The following is a 27966-nucleotide window of genomic DNA, read 5'->3' as shown; positions in this document are numbered from 1 at the left end:
GGCCAAATCCCATATCCGCAACAATATCACAGAAATCTTTAAAATTGATATATAATGTATATTGTAAGTTCACAGAGTTTATATCACAGAAATCTTTAAAATTGATACATGATATATGTTGTAAGTTCACATAGTTTATATCACAGTAAAACATTAAAATTGATATATAATGTATGTTGTAAGTTCACATTGTTTATATCACAGAAATCTTTAAAATTGATATATAATGTATATTGTAAGTTCACATGGTTTATATCACAGAAATCTTTAAAATTGATATATAATGTATATTGTAAGTTCACATCGTTTATATCACAGAAATCTTTAAAATTGATATATAATGTATATTGTAAGTTCACATTGTTTATATCACAGAAATCTTTAAAATTGATATATAATGTATGTTGTAAGTTCACATTGTTTATATCACAGAAATCTTTAAAATTGATATATAATGTATATTGTAAGTTCACATGGTTTATATCACAGAAATCTTTAAAATTGATATATAATGTATGTTGTAAGTTCACATAGTTTATATCACAGTAAAACTTTAAAATTGATATATAATGTATGTTGTAAGTTCACATTGTTTATATCACAGTAAAACTTTAAAATTGATATATAATGTATATTGTAAGTTCACATTGTTTATATCACAGTAAAACTTTAAAATTGATATATAATGTACATTGTAAGTTCACATTGTTTATATCACAGAAATCTTTAAAATTGATATATAATGTACATTGTAAATTCACATTGTTTATATCACAGAAATCTTTAAAATTGATATATAATGTATGTTGTAAGTTCACATTGTTTATATCACAGTAAAACTTTAAAATTGATATATAATGTATATTGTAAGTTCACATTGTTTATATCACAGTAAAACTTTAAAATTGATATATAATGTACATTGTAAATTCACATTGTTTATATCACAGAAATCTTTAAAATTGATATATAATGTATGTTGTAAGTTCACATTGTTTATATCACAGTAAAACTTTAAAATTGATATATAATGTATATTGTAAGTTCACATTGTTTATATCACAGTAAAACTTTAAAATTGATATATAATGTACATTGTAAATTCACATTGTTTATATCACAGAAATCTTTAAAATTGATATATAATGTATGTTGTAAGTTCACATTGTTTATATCACAGAAATCTTTAAAATTGATATATAATGTACATTGTAAATTCACATTGTTTATATCACAGAAATCTTTAAAATTGATATATAATGTATATTGTAAGTTCACATAGTTTATATCACAGTAAAACTTTAAAATTGATATATAATGTATATTGTAAGTTCACATGGTTTATATCACAGAAATCTTTAAAATTGATATATAATGTATATTGTAAGTTCACATGGTTTATATCACAGAAATCTTTAAAATTGATATGTAATGTATATTCTAAGTTCACATGGTTTATATCACAGAAATCTTTAAAATTGATATATAATGTATATTGTAAGTTCACATTGTTTATATCACAGTAAAACTTTAAAATTGATATATAATGTATATTGTAAGTTCACATTGTTTATATCACAGTAAAACTTTAAAATAGATATATAATGTATGTTGTAAGTTCACATTGTTTATATCACAGAAAATTTTAAAATTGATATATAATGTATATTCTAAGTTCACATTGTTTATATCACAGAAATCTTTAAAATTGATATATAATGTATATTGTAAGTTCACATGGTTTATATCACAGAAATCTTTAAAATTGATATATTATGTATATTGTAAGTTCACATAGTTTATATCACAGTAAAACTTTAAAATTGATATATAATGTATATTGTAAGTTCACATTGTTTATATCACAGTAAAACATTAAAATTGCAATGTAATGTATATTGTAAATTCACATTGTTTATATCACAGAAATCTTTAAAATTGATATGTAATGTATATTGTAAATTCACATTGTTTATATCACAGAAATCTTTAAAATTGATTTGAAATGTATCTTGTAAATTTACATAGTTTATATCACAGAAATCTTTAAAATTGATATATAATGTATATTGTAAGTTCACATGGTTTATATCACAGTAAAACTTTAAAATTGATATATAATGTATATTGTAAGTTCACATTGTTTATATCACAGTAAAACTTTAAAATTGATATATAATGTATATTGTAAGTTCACATTGTTTATATCACAGTAAAACTTTAAAATTGATATATAATGTACATTGTAAGTTCACATTGTTTATATCACAGAAATCTTTAAAATTGATATATAATGTACATTGTAAGTTCACATTGTTTATATCACAGAAATCTTTAAAATTGATATATAATGTACATTGTAAATTCACATTGTTTATATCACAGTAAAACATTAAAATTGCAATGTAATGTATATTGTAAATTCACATTGTTTATATCACAGAAATCTTTAAAATTGATATATAATGTACATTGTAAATTCACATTGTTTATATCACAGAAATCTTTAAAATTGATATATAATGTATATTGTAAGTTCACATTGTTTATATCACAGAAATCTTTAAAATTGATATATAATGTATATTGTAAGTTCACATGGTTTATATCACAGAAATCTTTAAAATTGATATATAATGTATATTGTAAGTTCACATAGTTTATATCACAGTAAAACTTTAAAATTGATATATAATGTATATTGTAAGTTCACATGGTTTATATCACAGAAATCTTTAAAATTGATATATAATGTATATTGTAAGTTCACATAGTTTATATCACAGTAAAACATTAAAATTGCAATGTAATGTATATTGTAAATTCACATTGTTTATATCACAGAAATCTTTAAAATTGATATATAATGTATATTGTAAGTTCACATTGTTTATATCACAGAAATCTTTAAAATTGATATATAATGTATATTGTAAGTTCACATAGTTTATATCACAGTAAAACTTTAAAATTGATATATAATGTATATTGTAAGTTCACATGGTTTATATCACAGAAATCTTTAAAATTGATATATAATGTATATTGTAAGTTCACATAGTTTATATCACAGTAAAACATTAAAATTGCAATGTAATGTATATTGTAAATTCACATTGTTTATATCACAGAAATCTTTAAAATTGATATATAATGTATATTGTAAGTTCACATTGTTTATATCACAGAAATCTTTAAAATTGATATATAATGTATATTGTAAGTTCACATAGTTTATATCACAGTAAAACTTTAAAATTGATATATAATGTATATTGTAAGTTCACATGGTTTATATCACAGAAATCTTTAAAATTGATATATAATGTATATTGTAAGTTGACATGGTTTATATCACAGAAATCTTTAAAATTGATATGTAATGTATATTCTAAGTTCACATGGTTTATATCACAGAAATCTTTAAAATTGATATATAATGTATATTGTAAGTTCACATTGTTTATATCACAGTAAAACTTTAAAATTGATATATAATGTATATTGTAAGTTCACATTGTTTATATCACAGTAAAACTTTAAAATTGATATATAATGTATATTGTAAGTTCACATGGTTTATATCACAGAAAATTTTAAAATTGATATATAATGTATATTCTAAGTTCACATTGTTTATATCACAGAAATCTTTAAAATTGATATATAATGTATATTGTAAGTTCACATGGTTTATATCACAGAAATCTTTAAAATTGATATATTATGTATATTGTAAGTTCACATAGTTTATATCACAGTAAAACTTTAAAATTGATATATAATGTATATTGTAAGTTCACATTGTTTATATCACAGAAATCTTTAAAATTGATATATAATGTATGTTGTAAGTTCACATTGTTTATATCACAGTAAAACTTTAAAATTGATATATAATGTATATCATAAGTTCACATTGTTTATATCACAGAAATCTTTAAAATTGATATATAATGTATATTGTAAGTTCACATGGTTTATATCACAGAAATCTTTAAAATTGATATATAATGTATATTGTAAGTTCACATAGTTTATATCACAGAAATCTTTAAAATTGATATATAATGTATATTGTAAGTTCACATGGTTTATATCACAGAAATCTTTAAAATTGATAGATAATGCACATTGTAAGTTCACATGGTTTATATCACAGAAAGCTTTAAAATTGAAATATAATGTATATTGTAAGTTCACATGGTTTATATCACAGAAATCTTTAAAATTGATGTATAATGTATATTGTAAGTTCACATGGTTTATATCACAGAAATCTTTAAAATTGATATATCATGTACAGTCACTTGAAAAAGTAAGTACACCCCATGGAAAATTTTGACTTTTTCAACATATTTCAACATACAGCTATTTGATCTTCATTTCAACAATGTTGATAGATAAAGGTGATATAATATAACAAATATCATGAAACATTTACATTTTGTAGTCCATTGTATAATTTAAATAAACATAAATGCAAATTTTGCATGTGGAAAAAGTAAGTACACCCCAACATTTATCACTACTTCAAATACCTAATATTAGAATCAGGTGCACCAGCTCAGGTGCAAATGATTAGAACATCGTTAGAGAGGATCTTGGAGGAACCTGTCTTATTTAAACCTCAGACATTTAGTTTGGTTTGCTCTTTGATGATGAAGTGTGCGGCGTTACCATGCCGAGATAAAAAGAGCTCTCTGAGGCCTTCAGAAAGAAGGTTATAGATGCCTACGAGTCTGGGAAGGGATTTAAAAAGATCTCCAAACAATTTGAAATCAATCATTCGACTGTCCGGAAGATCATCTACAAGTGGAGAAGGTTCCAAACAACTGCCAACTTGTTCAGGCCAGGCCGCCCCAGCAAGTTGAGCTCGAGAGCAGACTGCAAGATGCTGAAAGAAGTCTCGAAGAACCCCAGAATGTCATCACGGGACCTACAGGTAGCTCTTGCCACTGTTGATGTCAAAGTGCACGAGTCTACCATTAGAAAGAGGCTGCACAAATTTGATCTGCATGGGAGGTGTGCCAGGAGGAAACCTTTGCTGTCCAGAAATAACATCATGGCAACACTAAAGTTTGCCAATGAACACCTCGGCAAAGACCATCACTTCTGGAACAATGTGCTCTGGACAGATGAGTCAAAGGTAGAGCTATTTAGCCACAGTACCAGAAGACATGTTTGGTGAAAACCAAAGACAGCATTTGACCATAAGAAACTGATACCAACTGCAAAGCATGGTGGTGGAAATATTATGGTTTAGGGCAGCTTTGCTGCATCAGGGCCTGGGCAGCTCACCATCATAGAATCCACAATGAATTCTTCATTGTACCAGAGAGTGCTTGAGGAAAATGTGAGGCCATCTGTCGGAAAGTTGAAGCGCAACCGAAAGTGGACCTTGCAACATGACAATGACCCTAAACACACCAGTAAATCCCCCAAGGAATGGCTCAAAAGAAAGAAATGGAGGGTTCTGGAATGGCCAAGTCAAAGCCCGGATCTAAATCCAATCGAGATGTTGTGGGGGGATTTCAAACAAGCTGTGCATGCAAGAAACCCCTCAAACATCGCACAGCTGAAAGGAGGAGTGGGCAAAAATTTCTCCTAGTCGATGTCAGAGACTGGTAGACAGTTATAAGAAACGCCTACTTGAGGTTGTTTCTGCCAAAGGGGGCAATACCACCTATTCGAGCCAACGGTGTACTTACTTTTTCCACATGCGAAATTTGCATTTATGTTTATTTAAATTATACAATGGACTATAAAATGTAAATGTTTCATGATATTTGTTATATTATATCACCTTTATCTATCGATATTGTTGAAATGAAGATCAAATAGCTGTATGTTGAAATATGTTGAAAAAGTCAAAACTTTACATGGGGTGTCCTTACTTTTTCACATGACTGTATATTGTAAGTTCACATGGTTTGTATCACACAAATCTTTAAAATTGATATATAATGTACATTGTAAGTTCACATTGTTTATATCACAGAAATCTTTAAAATTGATGTATAATGTATATTGTAAGTTCACATGGTTTATATCACAGAAATCTTTAAAATTGATATATAATGTATATCATAAGTTCACGTGGTTTATATCACAGAAATCTTTAAAATTGATATTTAATGTATATCATAAGTTCACGTGGTTTATATCAAAGAAATCTTTAAAATTGATATGTAATGTATGTTGTAAGTTCACATGCTTTATATCACAGAAATCTTTAAAATTGATATATAATTTATATTGCAAGTTCACATGGTTTATATCACAGAAATCTTTAAAATTGATATATAATGTATCTCATAAGTTCACGTGGTTTATATCACAGAAATCTTTAAAATTGATATTTAATGTATATCATAAGTTCACGTGGTTTATATTGTTACAGACGTGGCTTGGATGTTATTTACCGAGCGGTTTTATGGTATGACCACGTCTGCACAAGTTACCCGATTGTGCCCGAACGTTGACTAGTCGCGCGATGCTGGCTCAATAAGAAAAAGAAGACACCCGGCTGGATTACAATAACACAATACGACACCAAGGTTTCGATTCTCAAGACCTCCGGAGGAGATTATATTCGTACGGAAAGGTCAGATTACAGGGGCTAGAAGTATAATCACAGAAAGACAGGCACTTAGACACACTCTTATATTAACCCCGGACAGACGACAGACAAACGGGACAACGGCTGACTCACACGGGGGTTTGATGGCTAGGAAAGGCAGGTATCGATGGCTCCAGGTCCTCCTGGGCTCGGGGCAGGGTACAGTACGGTCCGGTCCGAAGATGCGGGGAGGTATCGTCGCGCTGGGGGTGGCGGTGGCTTCTCTCTCCAAGCTGAGGCGCATCTGACGTCACATCCGGCGCGGGGCCGCGTATATCCGGCGGGGAGTGACACGCCCTCGGCTCGTTAGCTCCGCCCCAGATGGAATCGGCACGTTGCTTCTCATTGGGTGCGTGGGGGGGTTACTGGCTCCGCCCCTGACGAGGAGCTGACAGCCAGCCCCTTCGGGGTAACGCCGTGGAGCGCATGGTCATGGCGGGTAACCGAGCCGGTGTGAGGACGCACACTCCCCGCCCCTCTGTTGTTGTAGTCGTAGTTGTAGTTGTAATTGTTGTTGTAGTTGTTGTTGTAGTTGTTGTTATTGTTGTTGTTTGGGGAAGAAGATGGGAGGAGGTATGGGAAAGGTCCTAAACTCACTACTGATGCCATATAATCACATTCTGGTGCAACGAAGAGTCATAATTAATGGAAACGAGGCCTTAACTGACATAGATTAAGAATAACTAGGAAGATGTCCGAAAGTTGTCTACGTGTGGTGCGGTGGACCTGGGCACGACATTTAATGGGGGAATAAGGGGAAGGTCGGCTCTACTGATTGTTATTTACATGCAATGGGACTAGGGAATGGGGGATTGGGGAAAGTTGGGGAGTATTGGAGAAAATAGGGGAATATTTACAAGCGGATATGGAGGCCAAATTCCATATTCGCAACAATATCAAAGAAATCTTTAAAATTGATATGTAATGTATGTTGTAAGTTCACATGCTTTATATCACAGAAATCTTTAAAATTGATATATAATGTATATTGTAAGTTCACATGGTTTATATCACAGAAATCTTTAAAATTGATATTTAATGTATATCATAAGTTCACGTGGTTTATATCACAGAAATCTTTAAAATTGATATTTAATGTATATCATAAGTTCACGTGGTTTATATCACAGAAATCTTTAAAATTGATATGTAATGTATGTTGTAAGTTCACATGCTTTATATCACAGAAATCTTTAAAATTGATATATAATGTATATTCTAAGTTCACATTGTTTATATCACAGTAAAACATTAAAATTGATATATCATGTACAGTCACGTGAAAAAGTAAGTACACCCCATGGAAAATTTTGACTTTTTCAACATATTTCAACATACAGCTATTTGATCTTCATTTCAACAATGTTGATAGATAAAGGTGATATAATATAACAAATATCATGAAACATTTACATTTTGTTGTCCATTGTATAATTTAAATAAACATAAATGCAAATTTCGCATGTGGAAAAAGTAAGTACACCCCAACATTTATCACTACTTCAAATACCTAATATTAGAATCAGGTGCACCAGCTCAGGTGCAAATGATTAGAACATCGTTAGAGAGGATCTTGGAGGAACCTGTCTTATCTAAACCTCAGACATTTAGTTTGGTTTGCTCTTTGTTGATGAAGTGTGCGGCGTTACCATGCCGAGATAAAAAGAGCTCTCTGAGGCCTTCAGAAAGAAGGTTATAGATGCCTACGAGTCTGGGAAGGGATTTAAAAAGATCTCCAAACAATTTGAAATCAATCATTCGACTGTCCGGAAGATCATCTACAAGTGGAGAAGGTTCCAAACAACTGCCAACTTGTTCAGGCCAGGCCGCCACAGCAAGTTGAGCTCGAGAGCAGACTGCAAGATGCTGAAAGAAGTCTCGAAGAACCCCAGAATGTCATCACGGGACCTACAGGTAGCTCTTGCCACTGTTGATGTCAAAGTGCACGAGTCTACCATTAGAAAGAGGCTGCACAAATTTGATCTGCATGGGAGGTGTGCCAGGAGGAAACCTTTGCTGTCCAGAAAGAACATCATGGCAACACTAAAGTTTGCCAATGAACACCTTGGCAAAGACCATCACTTCTGGAACAATGTGCTCTGGACAGATGAGTCAAAGGTAGAGCTATTTAGCCACAGTACCAGAAGACATGTTTGGTGAAAACCAAAGACAGCATTTGACCACAAGAAACTGATACCAACTGCAAAGCATGGTGGTGGAAATATTATGGTTTAGGGCAGCTTTGCTGCATCAGGGCCTGGGCAGCTCACCATCATAGAATCCACAATGAATTCTTCATTGTACCAGAGAGTGCTTGAGGACAATGTGAGGCCATCTGTCAGAAAGTTGAAGCGCAACCGAAAGTGGACCTTGCAACATGACAATGACCCTAAACACACCAGTAAATCCCCCAAGGAATGGCTCAAAAGAAAGAAATGGAGGGTTCTGGAATGGCCAAGTCAAAGCCCGGATCTAAATCCAATCGAGATGTTGTGGGGGGATTTCAAACAAGCTGTGCATGCAAGAAACCCCTCAAACATCGCACAGCTGAAAGGAGGAGTGGGCAAAAATTTCTCCCAGTCGATGTCAGAGACTGGTAGACAGTTATAAGAAACGCCTACTTGAGGTCGTTTCTGCCAAAGGGGGCAATACCACCTATTCGAGCCAAGGGTGTACTTACTTTTTCCACATGCGAAATTTGCATTTATGTTTATTTAAATTATACAATGGACTATAAAATGTAAATGTTTCATGATATTTGTTATATTATATCACCTTTATCTATCGATATTGTTGAAATGAAGATCAAACAGCTGTATGTTGAAATATGTTGAAAAAGTCAAAACTTTACATGGGGTGTCCTTACTTTTTCACATGACTGTATATTGTAAGTTCACATGGTTTGTATCACAGAAATCTTTAAAATTGATATATAATGTGTATTGTAAGTTCACATTGTTTATATCACAGAAATCTTTAAAATTGATATATAATGTATATCATAAGTTCACGTGGTTTCTATCACAGAAATCTTTAAAATTGATATTTAATGTATATCATAAGTTCACGTGGTTTATATCAAAGAAATCTTTAAAATTGATATGTAATGTATGTTGTAAGTTCACATGCTTTATATCACAGAAATCTTTAAAATTGATATATAATGTCTATTGTAAGTTCACATGGTTTATATCACAGAAATCTTTAAAATTGATATTTAATGTATATCATAAGTTCACGTGGTTTATATCACAGAAATCTTTAAAATTGATATTTAATGTATATCATAAGTTCACGTGGTTTATATCACAGAAATCTTTAAAATTGATATGTAATGTATGTTGTAAGTTCACATGCTTTATATCACAGAAATCTTTAAAATTGATATATAATGTATATTCTAAGTTCACATTGTTTATATCACAGTAAAACATTAAAATTTATATATAATGTATATTGGAAGTTCACATTGTTTATATCACAGAGATCTTTAAAATTGATATATAATGTATATTGTAAGTTCACATGCTTTATATCACAGAAATCTTTAAAATTGATATATTGTGGCGGACACGAAAGCCCACTGGCATGGTGACATCATTCCGCGCACCAAGTGGGTGGCGGCCACGCCTGAGTGGTAGGCGTGGCCTCAGGATATACACCGGGCGCGCAGCCCGGAGCGGGCCAGTGCTACAGTGACCTCTTTGAATAAAGAACATTAAACTTACCGCGTTGTCCGCTTCCTCCTTGGTAGCAAGTCGCGCGCGTAGCACCGCGTGCTTCATTGGTGACCTCCGACATTCGAGCCAGCCGTCGCTGACTACCCGAAACCGCCGCAACAATGGCTACCAACGCGGTCTCCATCAAGCTCCCCGAATTCTGGGAGTCACAAGCCGAAGTTTGGTTCCTGCAGGTGGAAGCCCAGTTCCGACTTCGAGGCATCATGGTGGACAAGACCATGTACTGCCACGTGGTAGCCGCCCTCGGGCCCGGCGCGGCCACCCGCGTCGTATCGGTCCTAAGGGATCCACCTGCCGACGGCAAGTACGAGGCGGTCAAGCGTCTCCTCCTCGCCACGTTCGGCCTTACGGTGGACGAACGGGCCGATCGCCTCTTGGACCTCCCCGAGATCGGGGACACGCGACCGTCAGTCCGTATGGACCATATGCTGGCGCTCATGGGCGACGAAACCCCGAACGCTCTATTCCGGACGTTATTTCGACGCCAGCTGCCAGCACGAGTCCGCCTCGCTTTGGCTGGTTCCGCGTTAACGGAACCCCGTGTGCTCGCTGCCGAGGCCGACAAATACGATGCGGCTTTGGACACGCAGGCGAGTCTTGGCGCGGTTGCCGCTCCCGAGGCTCCCGAGGCTCCCGAGGCTTTCCCCGATGCACCGCACTTCGTGTCCACCACACGCCACAATATAATGTATATTGTAAGTTCACATGGTTTATATCACAGTAAAACATTAAAATTGATATATAATGTATATTGTAAGTTCACATTGTTTATATCACAGAAATCTTTAAAATTGATATATAATGTATATTGTAAGTTCACATGCTTTATATCACAGAAATCTTTAAAATTGATATATAATGTATATTGTAGGTTCACATGCTTTATATCACAGAAATCTTTTAAATTGATATATAATGTATATTGTAAGTTCACATGGTTTATATCACAGTAAAACATTAAAATTGATATATAATGTACATTGTAAGTTCACATTGTTTATATCACAGAAATCTTTAAAATTGATATATAATGTATATTGTAAGTTCACATGCTTTATATCACAGAAATCTTTAAAATTGATATATAATGTATATTGTAAGTTCACATTGTTTATATCACAGAAATCTTTAAAATTGATATATAACTAGGACGTGCCCGTACGTGGCGTACCCGTAACCGTACCGTACCCGGTACCGTACCCGTACCGTACCCGTACCCGTGACGTGCCCGTAATGAATATGTACAAAATATAAATATGTATGTACTACAATCGATCGTACCTTACAACAATCAACACAGATTGCAACGTCAAATAAATGAATACGCTCTCAAATGTGCCGTCCAAGGCAGTGTCTGCTCGCCACGTTCAGCATCAGTTCAGCGTCACTATGACTATCCGTAAGTCCGGAAGTGACGTCCTCATTTGACTGTCCGGAAGGTCGCATATCGCAGGAAAGCGAAAGAATCGCAAATTAGTTTTAATTAGTTTTAAAACATCGTTTAACGCCAACATAGCGCCAACATAGTTTGCCGACGGGAAATAAATGAATACGCTCTCAAATGTGCCATCCGAGGCAGAGTCTGTTCGCCACGTTCGGCACACGTGATAGCTCGCTGCTCTCTGATTGGTTGAATCGTTTTTTGGACATAGCTCGGTAACTACTTCTGCGATTAATTTCAAACCTTGAAAAGACACATCCTCGGGTCCCCAGCAATATACCTGGCAAGTTTCAAGTATATCGGACCCGTGGTTGTCGAGAAACAGCGGTCACAGACAAACAAACACACACACACAGACACACACACACACACACACACACAGACACACACACACACACACACACAGAGATTGCTGGAATTATAGATAGATGTATATTGGAAGTTCACATGGTTTGTATTACAGTAAAACATTAAAATTGATATATAATGTATATTGTAAGTTCACGTGGTTTATATTACAGTAAAACATTAAAATTGATATATAATGTATATTGTAAGTTCACGTGGTTTATATTACAGTAAAACATTAAAATCGATATATAATGTATATTGTAAGTTCACGTGGTTTATATTACAGTAAAACATTAAAATCGATATATAATGTATATTGTAAGTTCACATTGTTTATATCACAGAAATCTTTAAAATTGATATATAATGTATATTGTAAGTTCGCATTGTTTATACTAGCAACGGTACCCGCCCTACGGACAGGCCTTCAATTGGGAAGCTGAAATGAAAAGGCAAAATATCAGAAATTGAAGGCAGAATTTTTTTTACTTTAAACGATTCATATAAACATCCATCAAATCATATCGCACGTAAATCATCAAAATCAAAACAGTATCTTTAGAATTTCAATAAAAGCCACATCACTGTTCATATCGGTAAATATTATTCCATCGTGTTTCAAATCATGATATCAACTGTACGCTTCTCTTTAGGGAAAATAATTGAATTATTTTGTACCTCTTCTTTAGCTTAGAACTTCAGGATAGACGACATTGCTCATAAAAGTTCCTTTTCTCGAATTGCATGAATATGTGAATTGTGATTGTGTTTCATTGTGATGTTTGTGCGGTGACAGGCGGTGTGTTCAAAGGGCAGGGACTTGATCAACGCGAGCTGATGACTCGCGCTTACTGGGAATTCCTCGTTCGTGGGACACTGTCTCAAGCCCCAGTCCCTATCACGGATGGGGCTCAGCGGTTTACCCGAGCCTGACGGCAAAGGGCAAGGTACAAGCTGGCCCATCCAGTGTAGAGTGCTTGCGGTCCCGGACATCGAAGGGCATTAAACGTTCACCAAACATTAAACGTTCATTAAACATTAAACATTCATTAAAGGATTACGAAACGAAAAACATTACGAAATTACGTTCACACCCTCACGTCAAACACTACCGTGAACACATACATCGTCACAACATCGTCACAATGAGAACATCGTCACAATGAACATTATGCGAACGCGAATGTTATGCGGGAGTCCAAACCTGAGAATGCTGGAGACCAAAGCTGATATTGGGAAAACGAAATAGCCTATTTTACTCCTGGAGATCCCAGGATTACCCACACAAAATATCTTTGCGATCGGTTCAGCAGTTTTTACGGTACATTCGAACAGACAGACAGACGGACATTTGGTGAATTATAGTAAGATCACAGAAATCTTTAAAATTGATATATAATGTATATCACAAGTTCTTATGGTTTATATCACAGAAATCTTTAAAATTGATATATAATGTATATCATAAGTTCTTATGGTTTATATCACAGAAATCTTTAAAATTGATATATAATGTATATCATAAGTTCTTATGGTTTATATCACAGAAATCTTTAAAATTGATATATAATGTATATCACAAGTTCTTATGGTTTATATCACAGAAATCTTTAAAATTGATATATAATGTATATCACAAGTTCTTATGGTTTATATCACAGAAATCTTTAAAATTGATATATAATGTATATCATAAGTTCTTATGGTTTATATCACAGAAATCTTTAAAATTGATATATAATGTATATCATAAGTTCTTATGGTTTATATCACAGAAATCTTTAAAATTGATATATAATGTATATCATAAGTTCTTATGGTTTATATCACAGAAATCTTTAAAATTGATATATAATGTATATCATAAGTTCTTATGGTTTATATCACAGAAATCTTTAAAATTGATATATAATGTATATCATAAGTTCTTATGGTTTATATCACAGAAATCTTTAAAATTGATATATAATGTATATCATAAGTTCTTATGGTTTATATCACAGAAATCTTTAAAATTGATATATAATGTATATCATAAGTTCTTATGGTTTATATCACAGAAATCTTTAAAATTGATATATAATGTATATCATAAGTTCTTATGGTTTATATCACAGAAATCTTTAAAATTGATATATAATGTATATCATAAGTTCTCATGGTTTATATCACAGAAATCTTTAAAATTGATATATAATGTATATCATAAGTTCTCATGGTTTATATTACATTAAAACTTTACAAGCAAATGGTAACAAATGGTAAGATTTTGGTAACAGAAAATTAATACGGGAATATTGGGATATTGATAGTGGAGTCAGGTGATGACAAAGTAGTTGCTAATTCAAGCAAAGAACTACTGTTGTGCTTTTTTCTGTAATTACTGTATGTTGGGTGTGCATTTTTACTTTCTGTTACTTTGTCTTCATTCATGAGAATTCTTCACATTTCTTTCTTTTCAGGAATGACAAATATAACAGGCAATCTGTTATCAAGTTGGACAAATGATGAGTCAGGACAATTGAATGCAAACCAAGTAAGACATTATTAACCCGATAGATGTTATTGCCAAAAGCATTGGAACGTCAGATGATTTTGTTTCGACAATTGCAAAGCTCGATATACATGACGATGTTCATGATGATGATGATGATGATGGGCTTTATAAAGGTGTCTTTACTTATTATGATGCTGTTTACATGATGTTATATTGGTGTCTTTACTTATTGTTAACTAGCAGGAGTACCCGGCGTTGCCGGGAGGGGGGCGGGGGCGGGAGGGAGGGTGCTTTGACAGGCCCCTTCGTTTTGGGGGGAGAGGGGGAAGGGAAGGAGCAATTTTTTCCCATGCAAAGACTGCTTCATGACCTCAGTGTTGCCCAGGTAAAAAAGGAAATTATAATACCCTCCTGCCACCATAACCAGGTGGTGCTACACGGTACACATTTACAAAGAGAATTTACGCCTCTCTCCCGGTCCCCCGCACCACCGAATGAGGCCGCGGCCACATCGCTTATGTTACCCCCAGCCAAAGTTTTATTTGTATTTGTACCCCCGAGTAAAGTACATCAGCGTTTGTAGCTGGAGTACTCGGCGATGCTCAAGCGAAAAATAAGCATTAACATATTTGAAATGAGGGCAAATATAATGGAAAAGCAATTACATCCAAATTAGAATCCATCACAAATGTCAAATCATCATTTTACCTTTTCGTTGAATATATGCTGCTGAATGTGCCGTTTGTCACATTCGAGTTAAGTATGATGATATTCAGGATGAAGAAGAAGCCTGACCACCAACTTCCACCACTTCCAGAAATGTTTTATGATTCATGTTCAAATGTCTGGTGATTGTTTTGTATTTTTTATGCGAATGTGTACTTGTATATAACTGTCATTAATCAAAAAGGCTTTGGCACTATAGAGCGATATTATTTTATTTATTTATTTTTTAATCCTTTTTTTTTTTCTGGCCTAAAACACCCCGAGGCCCTCACTGATGAACCTCTGAAAGGTTGATGAAGATATGTTCAATCATTTTTGTGAAAAATGGCGACACAGACCAACAGCTCTCTTATATAGTAGACTAGCAGAAGTACCCGGCGTTGCCGGGTGGGGGAGGCGGGCGAGGGGGTGGAGGGGAGGGTGGGGTGAGGGGAGGGGAGAGAGGGGTGAGGGAAGGGGACGGAGGCAGGAGAGGTATGGGGTTAATCACCTTTTCGTTGAATATATGCTGGTGAATGTGGCGTTCATCAAGTTTGAGTCAAGTGTGATGCCGATCAGGAAGAAGAAGAAGCCTTACTACCAACTTCGTTCACTTCCGGAATTGTTTGATTTATGTGTGTTCAAATGTCTGGTGATTGTTTTGTATTTATTTTTGCTAATGAATACTTGTATATAACAGTCATTAATTTTAAAAAGGCTTAGACACTATCGAGCGATTTAGGCACTATCGAGCGATATCGAGCGAAATCCAAAAAAACAAACTTTCTTTTTTCATTATATATTTATATTGGCCTAAAACACTCCCAGGAACTCACTGATGAACCTCTGAAAGTTTGACGAAGGTCCGTCAGCCATCTCTGAGAAAAATGGCGACACAGACACACACACACAGACCAACATCTCTCTTATATAGTAGACTAGCTGAATGCACCCGGCGGTGCCTGGGTTCTTTTTGTATGAATTTAATCTTCTGTACATAGGCCTTACGACTATAATTCAGCTTTTACTCGCGGCCGTAGAAGATTGACTACTATAATTCAGCTCAGCTTTTAATTGCGAAACGGGCCCAGCCCGGCCAAGGTGGGCTTCAACCAGTCTCGCCACATGGCCTAAAACCTTCCCGGGGCCCGTCCCGACATTTTTTGTATTAGAGGTTTCCTCCTATCTTTCACCGTTCAGGAGATTAGCTTGCGCAGACAAACAAACAAAAACTTTCTTGAAATTGTTTGAAAGAAAAGAAATTTATTGTTTACATGATGATGATGATGATGATGATGATGATGATGATGATGATGATGATGGGATTTATAAGGGTGTCTTTACTTATTGTGATACTAGCATTAGGCCTCAAGCTGAGGCCTGAAATAGAGCCAAAAAAATGAGTTTCGTTCCGAACTCGTGAGACTACGATTTCTATGCATTTTTTTTATTGTATACAACATGCCTGACCTTGTGTTAAAAGTTTAACTCTGAAATCCTGCCAGTTTCCGTGAACGACCACATCAAACTAGGTCATGTAGAGTCAAAAAGGAGGGTTTTTAGCTCCGGTGCCGACTTTGCGGCCTGGTATCTCCGTCAGTACATATAATTCAGCCTAGGAATTTATGCTCGGCACAGACCTCCCATGGTTCTGTGGCCCTGTCAGTTGTGAAGGCTCTTACTTACGCACGCATCATACAGCGGAAATGTTAAAAATGTACTTTTGCCGTACGTACGTACTGTAAAATTCAATGAATTTCTCCGAAATTAACCCAAAGTATTTTCGAAACCATCAGAGATATCCTCTCGAAAATGGGTAAGCTTGGCATATGGAAGGGATACTGCTTATTGACGACGTTTCCTGGTTGTCTGGGAAACAACGGATGAAGGGGGCGACACTAAAAATGCCTCCAGATGCATTTGGGGACCGCATGATGACCAGGGATAGCGTAGTGAATATAGAGTAGGGAAGCTTGGTATTATGGTCGGCTGTATGAATACATGATAATCCATTGATACAATAAGTATGAATCCATAGATAATAATAATGCACACAGCTGAAGTAAATCGCATGATAGTTTATTCACCGTCGTGTCAATACACAAAGACGCAGGCTTCGATGTATGCGAAAATTCTGAATGTCCACGGCTCAAGTAGCACAAATCTTCTTAAAATTTCAAGGCAATCGGATGAAAATTGAGGATTTTAGAAATTCGATAAAGTTGGTGAACTTTGGCCTATGTTGACCTATTGACCTTTTTATCCCAAAAACAATAAGCTTCTTGCTTATGATGAACTCTACCATTTGGTGAAATTTCGTAAAGATCGGTTGAAAATTGTGACCTGTAGGCGCCTGACTGACAGACAGACAAACAGACAGACACACAGACAGACAGACAGACAGACAGACAGAATAACGCACAAGATCAAGCAATGTACTTGAAAAATCTCAGGTATAATTAATCAGCAATTAATTAGCTCAGGTAGAACAGCAAGGTGATAGTGAGCATTTTATTATTAAAATTAGTACACAGTGCACGTTTTTATGCCTCTGCAGGACGGTTGTCCGTCCGGTTGTCGGTCCGTACCAGACTTTCGTTTCCAGAATAACCGCTTATGGGATTGGCTTATTGGTACAAAAAAAAAAAAACACCTTTAGAGGCCATTTTTCCCCGCAAAGCGGTGGTTGGCCTTTTTCGGGGACCGTGGTTGTTGTTGTTTTTCGGTCCCCTTTTTGAAGCAATGTTTTAAGGATTGTTTAAGGAAGGATTGGCTTATTGGTATGAACTGTAATAATTGGTATGATAACAAAATTGGTATGAACTGTAATGCAAAGATGAACTGGTTCGATTTTGGGTTGAAAAGGTCAAAGGGACCATGGTCATTTGATCTTTAATTTAAAATCTTGGTTACCACAACTTGTGGACGAGAGAAGGGATTTCCATCAAACGTGACAGTAAATATCGCGGATGCTTCTTCATGGTGGTCGAACCCTTCCCCCTCCTCCCCCCAATGCAATTCGGGGGCAAAATCTTCCCCATTCTGTCCTGCTGCCCGGATTCGTCAGGTCAGCGCTTTATTAGGGTCAGAGTGCCGATTGGTCCCCATGGACCGTCCCTTTCCCTCTTGTCCCTGTTTCTCTCTTTCTCCAACTCTGATGTGGTTCTGACTTCGTGAAGGTGGGTCACACCATCCTCGATGTGGGGGATCTCTGGGTCGTTTCTGGGAGATCGATCCGCCGTCTTTGTGTCACGGGCTTGTTCGAGAGAACTGTCCGAAGTGATACAACAACAACCAAATTTGACACCACAATGGCCTGCTGTGCAAAGATGGACAGATTAAATTTTTGGGTGTAACAGGACTTGTGCCCTTTGAAAATATTTTTGCAGATCATAACTCGAGTTTGAAACATCTGAGGTTTTACCTCTGTCATGTGACCTTTAATCGAGATCAAACGTAAACAGTGGGTTGACATCGAACGCAGGCGGACGCATATCCAATATCACCCACCGATGCAGACATTGTACAACAGAGCTCGTTTCGTCCCACCCTGCACAATAACTTGGGGTATAATTAGCAGTGTAGGTAGATCCTAGACTCATGGAGGTAGATCCTAGGCTCATGGAGGTAGATCCTAGACTCGTGGAGGTGTATCCTAGACTCGTGGAGGTATATCCGAGACTCGTGGAGGTAGATCCGAGACTCGTGGAGGTAGATCCTAGACTCGTGGAAGTAGATCCTAGACCCGTGGAGGTGTATCCTAGACTCGTGGAGGTAGATCCGAGACTCGTGGAGGTAGATCCTAGACTCGTGGAAGTAGATCCTAGACTCGTGGAGGTGTATCCTAGACTCATGGAGGTAGATCCTAGACTCGTGGAGGTGTATCCTAGACTCGAGGAGGTAGATCCGAGACTCGTGGAGGTAGATCCTAGACTCGTGGAAGTAGATCCTAGACCCGTGGAGGTAGATCATAGACTCGTGGAGGTAGATCCTAGACTCGTGGAAGTAGATCCTAGACCCATGGAGGTAGATCGTAGACTCGTGGAGGTGTATCGTAGCATCGTTGAGGTGTATCGTAGACTCGTGGAGGTGTATCGTAGACTCGTGGAGGTGTATCGTAGACTCGTGGAGGTGTATCGTAGACTCGTGGAGGTAGACCCGAGACTCGTGGAGGTGTTGGTGAACTCGACGTTGACCAGATGCTGGTGTCTGTTGGCAAGATTGTGACACTCACCGTCCAATTGCAGCCACGTCTGCAGGCATTCACGATATTTACTCCATCTAAGAGGCGTAAACGGAGAAATTATGTCATTCACGACGTGTTCAAAGTGCATGAAGCACTTTAAACGCGATTTTCCCGAGGCCATGACTAAACATTCATCGCGACATGGGCGCCACCATTTGTATGTCATGTGACCCAAGCAAGTGTTCTGATAGGCCTAGATTCAAAATCAGTGCCTTCGATGCAAGACAAAGTAGTGTGACATAAACGCGTGGAAAACTTTCAAACTGGCAGGATCTGTTAGTTAAACTTTTTGTATGTGCTGCAACTCGGCACGTACTCAGATTACCAGTGATTATTTTTTAGTCTCTCTGACCTCGGAACGGGATTGAACGATACACGGTGTCAGCTTGAGGCCGACATGGCTCAGCTCGCTATGCTCGCCTCACCACACGTCGCCGCAGAGGCACGTTTAAACTGAGGATGATGACCTGACTGAATGTGAGTTGCTGTGTTGTCATGATTTTACACCAATCATAATACAAACATTTATTTTGAACAAATTAATTTGTAATATTTATGATATTATTTATTTGTAATCAAAAAAAGTCCAAGTGGTGTAAAGCTTTAAATGGTTAAGGGTCCACTCTGTCTAATCGGTCTGAAGTGTAAGGGTCTAAATGGTGTTAAGGTATGAGGGGTCTCAGGGGTCGAAAGGGACGTAACGGGTGTAAAGGTTTAAAGATTATAAAAGGTTGGAAGGGTGAAGGGATCTAAACGTGTCTAAAGTATTGAAAGGGTCTTAAAGGTAAAAGTGGTCCGAAGGGTCTTGGGGGGTTTTCAGGATCTTGGGGTCTAATGGGTCAAAGGGGTCTTAAGCGTCTTTTTGAATATTTTGGGTCTTTGGGGTTTTTTTTTTTTTTTTTTTTTTTTTTGTATACTGAATCGAGGCTCGTGAAAGAGCTGACATTTACTTCACAAACAAATCAACCAGACAAACAAAATATATAAAAAGAGGGAGCGGAAGACAAGAGAATGGGAAGCACGCAAACACTTGAGAGCACACAACATTTAAGAGCAGGGAGATGTGTGGGAGGAAGAGGGCTTGGGGGGAGGAAGCGTGGGAAGGGGGTGCGGGGGGGGATGTGATACCGCGACACCATTCTTCAGGGTCTTTTGGGTCTTCTTGGTCTTTTGTGTCTTTGAGGATCTTTGGGGTCTTCAGAGTCTTCAGAGTATTTTGGGCCTTTTGGGGTCTTCGGGGTATTTTGGTTGTTTTGGGTCTTATGGGTCTTCATGGTCTTTGGGATTTTTGGATATTTTGGGTCTTTAAGGGTAGGGCTTTGGGGTATTTTGGGTCTTCATGGTCTTTTGGATTTTTAATGGTCTTCGGGCTATTTTGGATCTTCCGGGTCCTCCGTGTATTTTGTGTATTTTGGGTCTTTGGGGAGTTTTGGGTCTTTGGGGTTTAGTGTTTTGGGTCTTTGAAGACCCTCGGGTCATTGGGTCTTCATATTCATTCGTGGTCTTTGTGGTCCTGAGGGTCATGGGGACTTAAATGGTCTTCAAAGGTCTATCTAAGGGGTCTGAACAGTCCAGTGTCGAAAGGTATATTGCAACACTACGTAATTAATAGACGTACATAATTAATTGACAGGACCCACCCGGTGTTCAAACAGTTCGTAGTTTATATACATACTAGTATAAAGCCCATCAAAAATTATGGGTTGGAGCAGTGTATTTGACGGTGCAGCCGCGTGAGCGTGCAAAAGTCTGAAGCCTGGGCCTTGTGTCAGGTGTGCTTATATCTTCTATATTTATTAGACGAGCGTGACTCGGCGCGCTCGGCGCGCCTCACCGCACGTCGTTTCAGAGGGGTAGGCATCTTTGACCATTTTGGTGTATTTTGGGTCTTCATGGTGTTTTGGGTCTTCAGGGCCATTTGGGTCTTCAGGGTCTTTTGGATCCTCTGGGCCTTTAAGGGTATTTTGGATATTTGAGGTGTTTTGGGTCTTCACGGCTTTTAAGGGTATTTTGGGTCGTTGGTGTTTTGGGTCTTCAGTGCTTTTTGGGTTTGGTGTCTTCAGAGGCTTTTGGGTCTTAAGGGTCTTCAGTGTCTTTTGGGTCTTCAGGGGCTTTTGGTTATTCTTGGTCTTTAAGGGTATTCGGGGTGTTTTGGGTCTTTGGGGTGTTTTGGGTATTCGGTGTGTTTTGGGTCTTCGGGTTGTTTTGGGTCTTTGGGGTGTTTTGGGTCGTTGGAGTCTTTGGGGTCTTTTGTGTCTTCAAGGTGTTTTGAGGCTCCGGGGTGTTTTGGGTCTTTTTGGGCCTCAGGGCCTTGAAGGGTATTTTGGGTCTTTGGGGTGTTTTGGGTCTTTCAGGTCTTTGGGGGTCTTCAGGGTATTTTGGGTCTTCAGGGGTCTTGGTGGGCTGAAGGGTCTCAGGGGAATTAAAGGGTCGTCAAAGGTCTGAGGGGTCTCAGCAGTTTTAACGCAAATAAGAGGGTTAATTAAGAGGGTTGTGGCGGGCACACGGGGCAATAATTCCGCGCACCAGTGGGTGGCGCAAGCATCCAGGCGGGGGACGAAAGCACGTGCCCCGCCTTTCGACCGATCGGCCACGCCCGGGGACTAGGCGTGGCCTCGGCACATATATGCGGGCTCTCAGCTCGAGCCTGCCCAGTGCTGAAGTACGAGCTTTGAATAAAGACTCTTTGTTATACAAACGCGTTGTGGCCTACCCCTCTGGCAATCGAGTCATGTGTGCGCAGCACCACACTGGTGACCCCGATTGGTTCAGCCGTTGCTGACCGCAGAACGCGCCATGGCCACCAACGCTGTCGCGGTCAAACTCCCGGAGTTTTGGGAAGCACAGGCCGACATTTGGTTCATGCAGGCCGAAGCTCAATTTCAGCTCCGAGGCATAACGGCGGACGAGACCCGGTACTACCACGTGGTCGCCGCCCTCGGGCCCGGCACTGCCGCCCGAGTCGTGTCCATCCTTCGGCGCCCGCCGGGCGACAACAAGTACGAGGCGCTCAAACGTCTCCTCATCGCCACGTTCGGGCTCACGGAGCTCGAACGGGCCGACCGCCTCCTGGACCTTCCCGAACTCGGCGACACACGACCATCTGTGCAGATGGATTTTATGCTGTCGCTGCTTGGTGACCAGCCCCCGGATTTCTTATTCCGGGCGCTTTTCCTACGCCAGCTACCTCTACAGGTACGCCTCGCTCTGGCCGGTTCCAAAATAAAAGAACCCCGCGCCCTGGCCGTAGAGGCCGACAAGTTTTTCGCCGCCTGCGACATGCGGTCGGGTTACGGTGCTGCCATCGTGGATCCCGGGGCAGAGGCTACAGCGCCCCCGGCTTCCCTCGTGGCCGCTGCCGGCCCCGCCCACCACCGCCGCCGCCACCACCACGGCCGCCGCCGCCACAAACCTGGTGCTACTACCACGCCAGGTTTGGCCGCAAGGCTAAAACGTGTCGCCCACCGGGCTCTTTTGACAGGTCGGGTAACGACCGGGCCGGCGCTCATTAGCGGCCCTGAGCGTCGGCCATTCCGGCAGCCTCCTGTTCATCACAGACACCTTGTCCGGGCGCCGTTTTCTTTGTGACACAGGAGCGCAGGTAAGCGTCCTGTCTGCCTCCACGTCCGACAAGCAAACTGTGGGCCAGGGCCCCGCTTTGCTTGCCGCCAACGGTACACCCATCCGCACATTCGGGAAGCGTTGCCTCTCCCTGCGGTTCGGAGGGCAGCGCTTTCAATGGTCGTTCGTGACCGCCAGTGTGCCAATGGCACTGCTCGGTGCGGACTTCCTATGTGCGAATGGGTTGTTGGTCGACGTGAAGCGCAGACGGCTCGTCCAGGCTGAAACCTTTAGCTCGCTCGCTTGTTCGCTGAGCGGCTCACTGAGCGGCTCACCGAGCGGCTTGCCAAGCGGCTTGCTGGAAGGTGCCGTCCCGGCGAGTTTAGTTTGCACACTTCCGGTAGCGGACGACTTTACCCGCCTCCTCGCCAGTTTCCCGGCCCTCACGCGGCCCACCTTCTCAGCGGTGGCCGTTAAACACGGGGTGGAGCACCATATACCCACGGTCGGACTGCCGGTCTATGCCCGGGCACGCCGGCTCGAGCCCACGAAGCTCGCCATGGCGAAAGCGGAGTTCACCACGCTGGACCGGCTGGGGATCGTACGGCGCTCCAACAGCGCTTGGGCTTCTCCTCTGCACATTGTGCCGAAGCCCGGCGGGGGATGGCGGCCGTGCGGGGACTACTGCCGGCTCAATGATGCCACCACCCCCGACCGCTACCCGGTCCCACATATCCAGGACTTTTCCACCCGGTTGGCAAACACGACCGTGTTTTCCAAGGTGGACCTCATCCGGGGCTACCACCAGGTCCCCGTCCAACCGGACGACGTCCCGAAGACGGCCGTCATCACCCCTTTTGGCCTCTTCGAGTTCCTAGGAATGCCTTTCGGGTTGAAGAATGCGGCCCAGGCGTTCCAGCGGCTTATGGACAGCATCTTGCGTGACTTACCTTTCCTGTTTGTCTACCTGGACGACATCCTAGTCACGAGCGCGTCCTGGGAGGAGGACCTGCTCCACCTCCCCACGCTTTTCGAACACCTGGGCCAGCATGGCCTAATCATCAACCCCGCCAAGTGCCGTTTCGGCGTCGCCACCATCGACTTCTTGGGGCACCGCATCACCAGGCACGGGGCCGTCCCTTTACCGGCCAAGGTGGAGGCGGTCATGGATTTCCCACGGCCCCGCACGATCAAGGGGCTCCAGGAGTTCCTGGGCATGGTAAATTTTTAGCACCGCTTCATGCCCCAAGTCGCCCAGCTCCTCCGCCCCTTGCACGAGGCCCTCCATGGCAAGCCAGGCAAAGGTGACATCGCCTGGTCGGAGCCGATGGCCGCGGCGTTTGCGGGTGCAAAGCTGGCCCTGGCCGATGCCACCATGCTGGCGCACCCGGCGCCTGATGCACCGATCGCCCTCACCACCGACGCGTCGGACTATGCGGTGGGTGCGGTGCACGAGCAATGGGTGTGTGGTGCTTGGCAACCGCTGGCGTTTTTTCGCCGGCAGCTTCGCCCGCACGAACGCTGCTATAGCACCTTCGACCGCGAGCTGCTCGGGCTCCATCTGGCGGTCCGACACTTCCGCTATCTGCTGGAGGGCCGCCCGTTCACAGCTTTCGTCGACCACAAGCCCCTTGTGTTCACGATGGCCAAGGTCGCCGAGCCATGGTCGGCACGGCAGCAGCGTCACCTCTCTGCCGTGTCCGAGTACACGACGGACATCCGTCACGTGGCGGGTAAGGACAACCCGGTGGCGGATTGCCTTGCCCGGTCCGCCGTGCACGCGGTCCACCTCGGGGTCGACTATGCCCGGATGGCGGAGGACCAGACCGCCGACCCCAGCGTCCAGGCCTTGCAGACCGCCGTCACGGGCCTCCGCGTCACCGAGGTGCCGTTCGACGCCGCGGGCGCGGCCCTCCTATGCGACGTCTCCCTCGGCCGACCTCGCCCCATCGTGCCCGCTGGCTGGTGGCGCCCCGTTTTTGACGCCATCCACGGCCTGTCCCACCCGGGCACGAAGGCATCCCAGAAGCTCGTCACGGCGAAGTTCGTTTGGCATGGCCTCCGGAAGGACGTCCACGACTGGGCCAGGACGTGCCTCGCGTGCCAGCGCGCAAAGGTCCACCGCCACACCCAGGCCCCGTTGGCCCCATTTGCGGTGCCCGAGCGTCGGTTCGACCACGTGCACGTCGACTTGGTGGGACCTCTGCCCCCCTCGCGGGGGTTCACCCACCTCCTCACCATGGTAGACCGCACCACACGGTGGCCGGAGGCCGTCCCATTGGCGGAGACGTCTACGGCTGATGTGGCGCAAGCCTTCATCGCCACTTGGGTTGCCCTGTTCGGTGCCCCCTCGAACATCTCGTCCGACCGCGGCCCCCAGTTCACCTCGGAGCTCTGGGCCGCGGTGGCACAAGGGCTCTGGGTGAAACTACACCGCACCACGGCCTACCACCCCCAGGCCAATGGCCTGTGCGAGCACTTTCATCGCTCAATGAAGGCCGTGCTCCAGGCCAGCCTCCGCGAGGGGGGCTGGGTCGACAGACTCCCCTGGGTCCTGCTGGGCCTCAGGATGGCGCCCAAGGATGACCTGCGCGCGTCCTCGGCGGAGCTGGTCTTCGGGCAACCACTGCGGGTACCGGGTGAATTTATCCCTAACTCCACGGCTCCTTGGTCCGCGGCGCAAAAGCGCTCCACCCTTCAGGAGACCGCCCAGAGGTTCGCCCCGGTGCCAATGGCACACCACGGTTGCCCGCCTTCCCACGTCGCCCCGGAGCTTCGCATGGCAAAGTACGTCTTCGTCCAGCACGACGCCCACCGGGCACTGCTACGGCCCCCGTACGATGGGCCCTTCCGCGTGCTGGAGACCGGGGACAAATTTTTCACCATCGACATCGGCGGTGCCCTGGATCGCATTTCCATGGACCGCCTCAAGCCGGCCCACCTCAATCCGGACCACCCCCCGCAAGCAGCTCTGCCTCTGCGTCGAGGCTGCCCCCCGGCGGTCGGACCCCCGGCACCCCCCAGCCCCGCCGGCCCGCTACTCCCCAGCCCTGCACCCATTGCCAGGGGGCGTTTCAGCCGGGTCATCCGGCTTCCCCGCAAACTCACCCTTCAGGTGCGTGGGAATTCTGGGGGGGCGCGTGTGGTGGGCACAAGGGGCAATAATTCCGCGCACCAGTGGGTGGCGCGAGCGTCCAGGCAGGGGACGAAAGCACATGCCCCGCCTTTCGACCGATCGGCCACGCCCGGGGACTAGGCGTGGCCTCGGCACATATATGCGGGCTCTAAGCTCGAGCCCGCCCAGTGCTGAAGTACGAGCTTTGAATAAAGACTCTTTGTTATACAAACGGTGTGTGGCCTACATCTTTAGCAATCGAGTCGTGTGTGCGCAGCACCACAGGGTGGTAATTTATTTGAAGAAGAAGAAGACGTTTTCGTCACATATAAACATAGCGACGACATACATAACCATTTTCGTTTGTTCTATTATAACAAGATATCCTACAGATGTAAATGAACACTCGGTTTACTCTGCGCACTTTGCACGTCATGTTCAGCGAATGTCACCTCCGTGTGCCTTGTATTTATTGTGATAAAAATATAAAAAACGCTTCCATACACGGACCTTGAGGCTTGGTTTGCAAGACACCATCTACAATTCCAATGTAAGAGACATAATTACTCTTCTTTTTGGTCTTCGGAGTCCTCGGGCTCTTTTGGGTCCTCTGGTTCATTTGGGACTTTTGGGTGTTCAAGCTCTTTTGCATCCTTGGGATCTTTTGGGTCTTTTATGTCCTCTGGGTCATTTGGGTCCTCAGGGTCTTTTGGGTCATTTGAGTGTTTTGTGTCCTCTGGATCTTTGGGGTCCTCGGGTCTTTTCGGTCATCTGGGTCTTTGGGGTATTTTGTGTCTTTGGGGTAATTTCGGTCTTTTGGGTCAACTGCGTCCTCAGGGTGTTTAAGGGTCTTTTTGGTGTTTTGGATTGACATCCTACAGACGTAAATGAACACTCAGTTTACTCGGCGCACTTTGCATGTCACGTTCAGCGAATTTCACCTCCTTACGCCGTGTATTTATTGTAATTTAAAAAAAACCCGCTTCGGTACACTGACCTTGAGGCTCGGTTTGCAAGCCACCATCTACAATTCCAATGTAAGAGACATAATTACTCTTCTTTTTGGATCTTCAGAGTCCTAAGGGTCTTTTGGGTCCTCTGGTTAATTTGGGTCTTTTGGGTGCTGTAGCTCTTTTGCATCTTTGGGATCTTCTGGTTCATTTTGGGTCTTCGGGGTCTTTTAGGTCATTTGAGTCCTTTGGGTCATCTGCCTTTTTGGAGTCCTCAGGTCTTTTCAGTCATCTTGGTATTTTGGATCTTTGGGTTCCACTGGGTCCTCATGGTCTTTAAGGGTCTTTTTGGTGTTTAGGATTGTATGGTTCTGTGGGGTTGTTAAGGGTCTTCGGGGTATTTTGGGTCTCTGGGGTCTTCATGTCTTTTTGGTGTTTTGGGTCTTTATGGGTCTTTGATATATGGATCTTCCTTGTGGTATTTAATGGTCTTATGTGTCTTTTGGATCTTTGGGGTATTTTTAGTCTTCAGGGTCTTTTGGGTCTTCTGGGTATTTAAGGGTACTTGGGGTCTTTGGATCTTCAGGGTCTTTTGGGTCTTTTGTGTCTCAGTGGTCTTTTGGGTCTTTAAGGGTCTTGGGGTATTTTCAGTGTTTTAGGTCTTCAGTGTATTTATGGGTCTTTGGGGATTTTTGGGTCTTCAGGGCCTTTTGGGTTTTTGTTGTCTTTAAGGGTCTT

The 27966-nt window shown here is 41.5% G+C and overlaps 1 protein-coding gene across 1 annotated transcript in view; it reads left to right on the top strand.

Annotated features, from left to right (window-relative positions):
* The window catches only part of LOC137437230 (uncharacterized), a 215618-nt gene that overhangs the window by 176520 nt on the left and 11132 nt on the right, over positions 1-27966 (top strand). The window contains exon 16 of the mRNA XM_078766265.1: positions 14617-14690. Within this exon, the coding sequence (XP_078622391.1) occupies positions 14617-14690 (74 nt within the window). The remainder of the gene's footprint in view (positions 1-14616; positions 14691-27966) is intronic.

Source organism: Myxine glutinosa, chromosome 12 (genome assembly GCF_964187855.1).
Source record: "Myxine glutinosa chromosome 12, kmMyxGlut1.1, whole genome shotgun sequence".
NCBI classification, from domain to species: domain Eukaryota; kingdom Metazoa; phylum Chordata; class Myxini; order Myxiniformes; family Myxinidae; genus Myxine; species Myxine glutinosa.
The sequence above is the reverse complement of the archived record's forward strand: the minus strand, read 5'-3'. Positions and strand labels throughout refer to the sequence as shown.